This window comes from Dreissena polymorpha, chromosome 13 (assembly GCF_020536995.1).
Source record: "Dreissena polymorpha isolate Duluth1 chromosome 13, UMN_Dpol_1.0, whole genome shotgun sequence".
Classification (NCBI taxonomy): domain Eukaryota; kingdom Metazoa; phylum Mollusca; class Bivalvia; order Myida; family Dreissenidae; genus Dreissena; species Dreissena polymorpha.
This window is the reverse complement of record NC_068367.1, coordinates 31,270,568-31,282,627: the sequence shown is the minus strand read 5'-3', so window position 1 is coordinate 31,282,627 and position 12,060 is coordinate 31,270,568. Positions and strand designations below refer to the sequence as shown.

The window sequence follows — 12,060 nt, the reverse complement described above, 5'->3', positions numbered from 1 at the left end:
CACTGAATGAGAAAATACTTTCACAGACGGAGATAGATGGATTGGAGGAAGAAATTTTTCAAACAGACACGTATTCAGCGGAACTGGATATCCAGCTGTGTCGCTTACGAGCTTTCCGAGATCAACATGAAAAGAGAGCAGCCCCGCATACTACCGACCTACCACGAGATGACCAGAGAAATTCAGGTAATCAGCAGAGCAACAATGGTTTGAACCCAGACGCTTCTTCTTTCTTTCCCAACAGAACTGTAAGTTACAATTCTAATCATTCAGTCAGTAGCAATTCGACGCAATTTTACAGGCTACCTAAAATTGCATTACCAAGTTTTAGTGGAGATATATTGCGATGGCAATCCTTTTTAGATTAATGAGTCTATCATTCACATGAACGCTAATCTGACCGATGTCCGTAAATTCACGTATCTCAATTCCCAACTTGAAGGAAATGCCGCACGAGTAATTGAAGGTTTTGCCATGACTAACGCAAATTATGCACGTGCTATAGATTTACTGAAGGAAAGGTATGGCCAGCAACATAAAATCAAACACGCTTCCATGCAGGCTCTATTACAACTACCCGCCCCGTCCAGTAAAGTGTCCAGTTTGAGAACTTTTCATGATAAAATGGAGACCTACATTCGGAGTTTAGAAGCTATGGGTCAGAGTCAAGACACTTACGGCAGTTTGCTAGTCCCAGTTGTTATAGATAAGATGCAAGTTGAAATTAAGAAGCAGTTAGCTCGTGAAAAGGGAGATAACAGTTGGTTACTAGAAGATCTGCGTCGTGCAATCAATAGGGAGATTGGAATCCTAGAAACAGGTAACATCCGTAGCGAACCGGAAGTAGAGGAGTTTAGCGCAACCGCGTCATTTCATACAGGAGCAAAATATAGGAAAACCCCACGCCCACTAATCCCGCCACTCCCAATTACCCAAGACCCTCAACCGGAAGTTCATCACACAGACCCGAGATAAAGTGCGCCTTTTGTGATAGTGACCACAAATCCCATGAATGTAAAACCCACCCAGATGCAGAATCCCGTCTGAAAATAGTAAAAGAGAAACACTTGTGTTTTAACTGTTTAGGCACTCACCAAGTAGCTAAATGCGGTTCAAGGAAGCGATGCCAATTATGCCTGCGAAAACACCATACGGCAATTTGCAAATCAGGAGAAAAGGACAACCAGACGAAAAACGCCGAGACTGCATCGCCGGAAACAGCCGTACTTCATTCGTGCACGAGCCTTCTAGACAAGGATGTATTGTTAAATACTGCCATAGCAACCGTATCGTCTGTGAAAGCACAGACTGAAACAAACATCTTATTCGATGAGGGTGCCCAGAAGTCGGTAATTACGGAACAATTGGCACAGGAACTTGAACTCCCTATACATGGCACAGAAACTATATACTTATCGTCGTTCGGGAGCACTAGCAACAAAGCACAGCAAACAGATGTGGCTATAGTAAACGTTGTTACAGATAGAGACCAGAAGATCCCGATACGAGTATTAATAGTACCTACCATTTCAACGCCCCTCAACCAGAGATACCAACAATCAGTGTCCGATTTACCGTATCTAAAAGGTCTTAAACTCGCCCATCCAGTTACAGGAAACTCCATGTTTACAATTTCGATGCTGATAGGTGCAGACTTTTACTGGGATATCGTTGAAGATCACATAGTACGTGGAAATGGACCCACCGCTGTGAGATCAAAGATCGGCTACCTGTTATCGGGACCTTTCCAAGCACAAAACAACCGAGCTACAGATCACGTGTTCAATGTAATGGCGTCGCCTATGACAACGGACGTATTCGAACGTTTTTGGAATCTGGAGAGAATGGGAGTTTCTCCGAGCGACGAGAATATAGACAATACACGCTATTTCAAGGATTACCAGACTTCATCCATAGAATACGAGAACGGACGGTACACTGCCAAATTACCTTGGAAACTAGACCACTCGCCCCTCCCTAGTAACTACGACATAGTGAAAGCAAGAATCGAGAGTAATCTGAGAAGACTACGTAGAGAGTCCCATCTACTCCAGAAATATGACGAAATCATTGCTAAACAGGAACGACGTGGTTTTATTGAGAGAATTGATAACGATACCCCACTCACAGGACAACTCCACTACATTCCCCACCACCCAGTGAAAAAGGATTCAGCGACCACGCCCATTCGGATAGTATATGATTGCAGCTGCCGCACATCTACCCAGTTCCCATGCTTGCATGATTGTTTAGAGTCGACCCCACCCATGTTGAATGACCTTACCACCATACTAGTGAAATTCCGTCTCCATGGTTACGCTATCGCAACAGACATTGAGAAAGCCTTCCTTCATGTCGGAATAAATGAAGAAGACCGAGACTCTACCAGATTTCTATGGACAAGCGATACTTCTAATCCCAACAGCCCATTACAAACTATCCGTTTCAAGTCCGTGTTATTTGGTGCCACCTGCTCGCCATTCATGCTTAGTGCGACCATTTTGAAACATATTGAAATAAACAAGCACGTGTCCGCAGCCAAGGTCATCGAGAAAGATATATACGTGGACAATATACTTTCAAGCTTCGAGAAAGAGTCAGATCTACTAACCTACTTCACAGAGTCCCGACTTTTGATGTCCAGCGCATGTATGAACCTCCGTTCATGGACCTCCAACAATGAAACACTTAGATCCCGTGCACAAAAAGAGAATGTGCTAGATACGGACGAAGTTATTTAAGATACTTGGAATGAGATGGAACCCGGTCAAGGATGAAATGTCATTTGCAGAAAGAAACATCCCAATCCTAGATGTCGTTTCGAACAGAACCATTCTAAAATACTCATCCCAGATCTATGACCCCCTTGGTCTACTTAGCCCCGTGTCCGTCAGTGCAAACATCCTACTTAAAGAACTATGGAAAGCCAAATATGACTGGAATACCGCTTTACCCGATCATATATGCGAGACCTGGAACCAGCTAGCTAAATCCCTCAACAGAGCTACAGATGTGAACTTTTCCCGACAATTCTTACCCTCAGTGAAAAGTGAAACCAGTCTTCATATATTTGTAGATGCAAGCGTTAAATCCTACGGAGCAGCAGCCTACATTTGCGACCAATCACAATCTAGACTGGTAATGGCAAAGAATAGAGTAGCGCCACTAAAGACATTAACTCTATCCCAACTTGAACTGATGGCAGCATTGATTGGAGCCAGACTTTCATCCCACCTACAAAAGTCCATACCCCCACAGAAAGTGACATTTTGGTCAGACAGCCAAATTGTACTCCACTGGCTAACTACATCCAAATCATTGAAACGCTTTGTCCAAAACCGAGTAGACGAAATCCACCAGCTTACAGATCAATCACCATGGAGGTATTGCCCCACCCATGAAAGCCCAGCAGATTTACTGACACGTGGTATTTCAGCAGATACCTACCTTGACAACCAGTTATGGAACGCCGGTCCGACATGGTTACCTCACTCAGAAGAATGGCCTACTTGGATATACCACCAGTCAATTCTGCAGAAGACATCCGAAAGTAAAGACACGAGTTCTTAGCAGACGACAAATGTGGTAACGTTAAATTGCACGGAGATCACGGGCGTTCATAGAGCTATCAACATAGAAGAGTACAGTACTTACCTGAAATTACTTCGCGTCACCGCTTATGTACACAGTTTCATCCGCAACTGCAGAAGACCAAGAGATGAAAGACTAACCAACAGCTTGTCAGCAACAGAACTAAAAGAGGCAGAAGTTAAATGGCTGAGATCGTGTCAAACAATCAACTTTCAAGATGAAGTAGAAAATCTTCAATCAAACAGTACCCGTTTACCGCTTGTTAAACAACTCAGATTGTACCTGGACCAGCAAGGATTACTTCGTTGTGGTGGTAGAATTCATAACGCCTCCTTGGATTATGATGTCAAATTTCCCTACCTCTCACCAAAGAAACATGTCCTTACCAAATTGATTGTGTTCGATGTCCACAAGAACCAACTTCATTCCGGAGTTAACAGTACCATTACAAAGATCAGACAGAAGTACTGGATACCATCCATCCGCCAGTGTGTAAGATCGTTACTAAGGACATGTATACAGTGTACCAGAGTAACCGGAAGACCCTATGCAGCACCAGACCCACCTCCCCTCCCCAAAGTCAGAGTAAGCGAAGCCCCGCCCTTCAGCGTCACAGGTGTAGATTTCACTGGCGCATTATTTGTAAAGACGCTACCGGAAGTGAAACGAAATGCTACATGTGCCTTCTTACATGCGCATCAACAAGAGCCGTCCATTTGGAAGTTGTACAAGACCTATCAACCGACTCATTCCTTCAAGCGTTTTGGAGATTTGCCAGCCGGAAGTCGTTGCCCATGGTGATGATATCAGACAATGCTACGACTTATATTGCTGCTGCTAATCATCGTAAGAAGCTATTCAACTCCCAAGTCGTACAAAAGGAGCTCAGCAGAAAGGGAACAGAGTGGCGATGTATTCCCAAACGTGCACCATGGTACGGTGGTTTTTGGGAACGTCTCATTGGACTCTCTAAGACGTCTCTTAAGAAGATCCTCGGAAGACGATACGTGTCCATGGAAACGTTGCAGACGATAGTGACAAAGATTGAAGCTGTTATCAACGATAGACCGCTAACGCACGTATCATGAAGCATCGACGACTTGGAAACGTTAACGCCGTCACATCTTCTTTATGGCCGCAAGATGACGTCACTTCACATTTACCCGACGATGAACAATCTCCACGCAGAGTTGTCGTTCCTTGCTCTCATATATAACTCTGCGAAATGCTCAGCTTGCCATTTTGCCTATAAAATAGGTAAAACCGAACAAACGCATTCAATGTATATTTGATTGGATATTTAAGATCGCATGCATTTAATTAAGAAATATGACTTTTAAATGTACGATAAATCGTGCAAAAACTTGCGAGTTTTAATGCAACTCTTTTATTGCCCATTTACGCAGATGGAATCATTCCACGCACTTTACAAATGTAAACAATCGAACATAATGTTTATTGAGTGACATTAGGAATTGCTTCGACTTGTGTATGTTTGTTGGTTTCTTAACATCAAAAAAACATATCAATTTTATAATAATGAATTAAGACTGATATAAGATATCATGGTATGAGATGATTTTCTTTAATGCAGTGAATGCAATGTAACCGTCGTGCAAGAGATTGTTTAGTATACTGTAACCTCAATGATGAACGCTTGGTATGATCATGACATGAATGAGACGCTTTCACTAAACAATAGTCCGTTCTGAGCCCAACACAGAGGTGAATGTAATGTAACCGTCGTGTAAGAGATTGGACGATGAAATGACCCAAATTCAAAGTGACCAGACGACACCAACCAATCGGGCGAAGCAGCAGTCAGTCATCATCGAACAGTTCTGGAGACGTTGGAAGTCGGAGTACTTAACTGCCTTAAGAGAGTTCCACACAACAACGGGCTCTAACGAGAAACGCATTCGGGTCGGAGATGTCGTGCAGATATACGATGAGGGACCACGTTGGAAACGTACTGTAGTCCTGGAACTGATGACCGTAAATGATGGTTCAGACCGTGCCGCGAACATAAAGACGAAACGTGGAATAACAAATAGACCAATAGTGAAACTCTATCCATAAGAAACAGTCAGTTATGTTGAATAGAGAACATTTAAGTATTAAAGGTTAAACGCGCAATTGTGATTGAAATACCGAAATAGACAGTTGAGTGTACATGTAATTGAAATACGAGAGACACTTAATAAATTGTTTTTAAGAAACTGAGTGATAAACATTTGATATTCATTTCAAATTAACGTGTATACTCGTGATCAAATGAGTGTTTCTGTAATCTTAAGATTTTCACGAATGATTCAGGATTTCATGAGTAATACATATTCTCATCTGATTGTTAATAATTGTCACTTTTCGCGGCCCCTAGAATGTTGTGAATGTAACGTAACGATATTTGCCGCGCCGCGCTTTAGTGTAATACGTCCTTGACGTCACGTATTATTTATTTGTTCTTTTTTATATACGTCATGTTTATATTTGAATCTGAAGTAAAAGGAAGAACCTGAACACACAACGCTTTGTACCATTATTATCCCACACGATCGCGATAACTCCGTCGCGATAAAATCGTGGCCGTTACCTAATTAGGAGACTGAATATGGTAACCGAGTGACATACTGGGGGAAATTGTTCAGTTCCATGCGTTAAACATTGTTTGGTGATTACACAATTTGTGATATTAAACGCATATAACTTTTGCTTATTCTGACTGACAACGATGTTCAAGCCAATCAACAAAGTAACATACAGCTGTAGCTAATTGTTTGTTGATTTGTGACATTTTGATAATCAGACAAGGAACCGGAATCAATAAACTAAGAATATATATCGAGGGTTTAGTAGCAAAATAGCACATGTCTATAAGATGTATGCAAGTTTTACTAGGAAAATACTCATTTAAGTGTGTTGGTATTATCTTTCATTTTACACATTAATATGTTTATGAAAATATTTCAAAGATAAATAACTACATTAACGTAAATTTTGAAAATGCTTATTGAGGCGATATTTCGGGAGACGGTGAAACGTGTTCTTCTGCAGTATTGTAACAAAATATGTATTATATATCTTTAAAAAAAAGAAACACATTCATTCTGCATTAAATACATAAACTTCTGGCTTAATAATGCAAACAATTAATCATATAAATTATTAAATCCCGGGACCAAAGATAAATTATGCATGAAAACCAGATCACAGAGTTGTTCGAACATGAAAACAACTATATGCACCGTGCCAAGTCTCTTGCGTAAGTGTGATTTATGAACAACAAAGCATGCACCGTTTATATATGTGCAAAGCTCTTGTTAGATACACTTTGAGTGTATTGCGTTTTACTGTTATTTTTAACTGCAGTTTTTAGTATTATCCAAAATTAAATGCATTCCGTTTTTGCAAAGATACTAAAATGCAGTAAAAAAAACGTAATCCGATTGAGTTCTTATCGGATTATATACAAATAATAATTAAATATTGAATAATATTGATTATTATTGCAACAATAAGAATGAGCATAAAACAAAGATACACCACAAATATGCGCGGGTATATTCTTTAAATCATATCGTATGGAATTGAATTCATCAATATCATGTATTCCCTTTGAACACATATACCCCATTACGCTTAACAATATATTACAAAAAATATACATTTTCAACAATTGAACAATCCAATTAATAAATATTACCACGTGTTTTTAAAATAAAAAACTAATCAACGTAGAAAACTCGATGCATCATTTTAGATAAATCAAATAATATTTAATGGTGTTAATGAGTTATAACGATAATCATGTGTTACTCCTTTTGTCACACACTATGGAACTTCATGAGTATATACGTTTCATATCATTAAAAATTAATTATTTAAAACTTACATCTACGTTCTCTCAAATTATAACAAATTACATGTACCTGTGATTTGTATTATTGCACCGTAATTAAATACAATTCAAAGAGTAGAACCATCATCATGCTCAAAACACCCAAAAACTCGATTAAAATCAATATTACATCATCCGATGTTTTTGAAACAAAATATGAACATCGGCATACCTATTACTTGTTATATAATATGTATTGATTCAGGCAAACAAACATGTTTCCACGAACATGGCTAAAGAAGTAGGGTAAGTAGGTCGGCTTTAACTTCTTTTGAAGTTAACTTTTTTAACTATTCGCAATTTAATAGGAATATGTAATGACATGCGCAAATTGTCCGAATCTTAAAGACAAGTTTATCTGAACGTTTCACTTAAGAAAATCTTAAAGTAACATAAATACTTAAAATCAACAAATATTTCGCAAAATATTTTGTAAAACAAAATTAACCCATAAAAATCAGCAATAGCCAAAAATTAAACGCTAGATGTGGTATGGTGACATAGATTTAATGAGATACGCAATGCTCGTTTTAATTTTCCGCAACGATATCTATTTATACGACACACGAACACTAACATGGTACATGACCATGTGTTGAATATATTGTCCCGAAAAATCGAGCATTTTGTTTCTTGTTAAATCTATGTCACCAGACACATTTAGCGTTGAAAGTGTGGCTATTGCTATATGGAACATTGATTTTTTTATGTGTTAACTTTATTTTTCGAAATATTGTACGCAATATGCGTTGATATTGTAGTGTACCGCTTCCATTTTGTTTTACCCAGCCTATAGGTTAGCCGCTCTTGTCATGATGGCTTCAAAACAACTGCGGTTCATGTTTTCAAAGTCTTTTTTTGCATATACTAAGAATTACGAATAATGTAATATAAAGTCGACATGTTTCTAAGAGCACTTCAATGTAGACGTCAAACACAGATCTTATGACAAGTATTTTCTATAAAGCACAGATACATTCTTGAGCTCTCTGGAGTTCATTAGATGGATCATTTCTGCTGTAATAAATACTGTAAAATACCAAAGATTTAAAGTTAAGTTGAACTTGTAAAATAGCTTACCATTTTCAGAAGCGAGAATGTCTGACAGTAAGATCTAACTAATTAATTAAGATCTGATTTGTATGCCGTAAAGAACGGAAATTTTGTGATTTTGAAAGATACCAATTGTTGTTTATCCGCGCTATTTAAACATGTCGCTCAGCAACTTAGGATTTGGATTCTGAGCACTAACCAATCAAAATTCCTTAGGAATTTCCTCAGCCAATCAAAATGACTTCGGATTACAACAACCAATCAAATGCATTTAGGAATCCTAAATGTAGTTCTGCCGCGGCAAATATTCAACAATAAAGTTACTTTTTCTTACTAACGATACCAATTTGTAATCAAATATAGTGTAACTATAAAACTTTACATACAACAATAGACAAATAAAGTACTGTCTGACCTAAATGAATTTGCCATTTTAGCAGAGAGGAAATAGTTCGACACAAAACATCCGAAACATGCAACTGTCAAAAGGATGCTTAATAATGGCAAGTTTAACAAATATATCAATAATAACTAACAGTTCACAACAATGGATAATGACTTATGTTGAAAATAAGCATTTTACTATAAATATGCAATGTAAAATTACTCCTATGATAATATAAAGGATAAAATAACTTCCGAGATGACGCCGGACTTTGTTGCAGACGGACATTGGCATTACGTTTTAGCAAATAATTTTGGTTAATGATCTTTTGTATACACATGCCGAATCATCATCTCAACTTATATGTGCTATCCTTAAACTATATACTTCATGAAGGCGTGATAAATGAGTGATTAATAATAAACAAATGACAATTATATATTTTTGAACTACACAACAATAAACATGGTAGGAGATACTACAAGGCATTACAATATTGAGGGTTTATGGACTTTTAAGAAATTGTTCCCTGCAAGAGCTTTGTGGACACTGGTCCAAGTGAGCAGCAACTTTAAATTTGGCACCGGGTCTCTCCATGCTTGCATACTTATATTATAGTGATCTAAAGTCCTTAATTATACATATGTATTAAATGTTTTCGCATGGTTATACAGTGCATGTTAACAATTAGTTATGACGTATTTTTCTTAAATTATATTATATATAATTTCTAATAGTATTTGTATTCTGTGATAGCTTTTTGTTCTTTAAGAATTAATGTAAAACATTTTTGTTTGTATGTGCATCAATATGAATTATAAACTTGAATATGTTAGCTACGGGTAGAGCCTTTTGTTTTGTTATGAAATCTGTTTGCTACATATATGTACGGTATTTCAAAGATTTGTCATGAGGAATTGTGCGACTGATGCATTTTGTTATTTGATATAAAAAATAGTTTTGCTTACAAACAATGTGGGGACAATGTACAACACCGGTTCTGGTAGTTTGCACTGCTATATTATTATGAGAATATAATTGAAAATATATTTGAATGTGAAACTATTATTAAAGTGTATTGTATTATGTTTTATAATCGTGTAATTTCAACTCTTTAAATTGAGATTTCATTTTTTAAATGTCATCAATAATTAATGTACATGATTTTTGTATATAGGTCAAACGATTAACTAACAAACATTTTTTAATTTTACTTTTACCATGTTGATATGACATATGACAACTTGGTCAATCAATGGAATACATATCATTTCCTCCAGCCAGGAGAGCTGTTGTATTTTGAGATTTAAACTTTACCTTAATGTCGCATATTTGGCTCCATATTGTCTTGTAATTGTGTGGGTTGTTATATATATTTTAAGGACAACAATAAAATATTTTAGTTAAGGGAAACATGTGTTGCTGTGTTTAGCTCAGCTGAACACGAAGTGCTAATGGTGAGATATTGTGGTCCGTGGCTTCAGTGCTCTGTAGTTTTGTGTCGTTGGTTGTCATCAGTAAATTGCAATCGACATATATTTCTGAACCCCCAGGCAGATTTTACAAATTTCTCAAAATAATAATTGGGCGAACCTAGTATAAACTATTAAAACTCTTCTTAACAGCTTCTTATATAGGCCACCAGAACTAAAATTTAAATAAAAAGTAGATAAAATGTCATGTGACTTTACAATGTCTAAAGGACTTATAGTTGGTAGATAATATTGTATTAATGTTCCCCTGCAAAGGGTACGTTGTTTTGTTGTAGAATTCATTTTGGTAAATTAATTCATGTAGTGTTACTTATGATCAAGCCGGGTCTTTCAGACATTGGTCTGATGCCGCATGCGGCCAGCGTAACTCCAGACCAGCATGCAAGGTCGTGCAGTCTGGCCTGGAGCTACTCTGTCAGCTGTAATGTCACGCAAGGTTTTATGGTCTCATGAGTGGACAGTTCAGCTACTGATTAGACTGCGCGATTACGCAGGCTGATCTTGACTTAAGCAGGCCGAATGTGACATAAGACCCGTTTTTTCATGACGGGCGTTAAACCAGCTAATCTGAATGAAAACATATGTATTAATCAACAATTACATGACAAGATAAATAAATGTACATAAGATTTTATTTGATTTTTTTTTAAGTTAATACATAGGCAGCAAAAGAAGTTCGAGTATATATTAACAATTTAAACACGAAACATATTTCTGTAAAAACATGTGTAGCAAACTGTATGTATATGTAGTTCGATCGATTTAGAATGTTTAAGATAATTTCCTTCACAAGCGAGTATTTGTACTTCCAAACCGATGAAGTAATTAGAAAAACATTCGACCATAGATATCAAGAAAGTTTGCAGGGGAATATTTTTGTAAATAACTATAATAATTCTAATACTAAAGTAGCTAATTTAGACAACACATTTTTATTAAAGTATTACTTACATTTAAACAATGGCAATCTTATGTTCAATTAATTGTTGTTAAACAACACCATAACATAAAACTGCCCACATATAATATAAACAGTAAATGAATTCAACATTAAAAAATTGACAGATTGTAACAATATATATCTTATATATTTACTTCTGTTCAGTGCTATTATTTTTTTATAAAAATTTAGGCAAATGTATGTATATATTTTAATCTATTTATAAAAAAAAATTCTGAACATAATCTTCAACTTATTAATTTGGTTGATAATTATAACAAAAAGAAAAGATAAGAAAATGTAATACAATAATAAGGTAACTTCAGATGTGAGAACTTATCAGACGATTAAAGGGATCTTTTCACGCTTTGGTAAATTGACAAAATTGAAAAAAGTTGTTTCAGATTCGCAAATTTTCGTTTTAGTTATGATATTTGTGAGGAAACAGTAATACTGAACATTTACCATGGTCTAATATAGCCATTATATGCATCTTTTGACGATTTTAAAACCTAAAAATTATAAAGCGTTGCAACGCGAAACGATTGAATAATTTGGAGAGTTCTGTTTTTGTCGTTAAATTTTGTGAAACTACGAAGATTGCTTATATAAGGTATAAAATACTTCAAGTATATGTACTCGGCGGAATAGCTCAGTAGGCTAAAGCGTTTTTACTTCAGGACTCTGGCAGGACTCCAGG

General features: G+C 36.7%; 1 protein-coding gene across 1 annotated transcript; it reads left to right on the top strand.

Moving 5' to 3' along the window:
• The first annotated feature begins 624 nt into the window (after positions 1-624).
• On the top strand, positions 625-2,741 carry LOC127854553 (uncharacterized). Its single transcript, XM_052389617.1, has 2 exons — positions 625-820; positions 1,483-2,741. Exons 1-2 carry the CDS (start codon positions 625-627, stop codon positions 2,739-2,741), a joined length of 1,455 nt encoding a protein of 484 aa, XP_052245577.1.
• Positions 2,742-12,060: the final 9,319 nt, after the last annotated feature.

Coding starts and splice junctions, on each gene's coding strand:
- LOC127854553 (XM_052389617.1), top strand. CDS start 625: ATGGAGACCTACATTCGGAGTTTAGAAGCTATGGGTCAGAGTCAAGAC. Junction 821..1,482: donor GATTGGAATCCTAGAAACAG/GTAACATCCGTA, acceptor ACGTTGTTACAG/ATAGAGACCAGAAGATCCCG.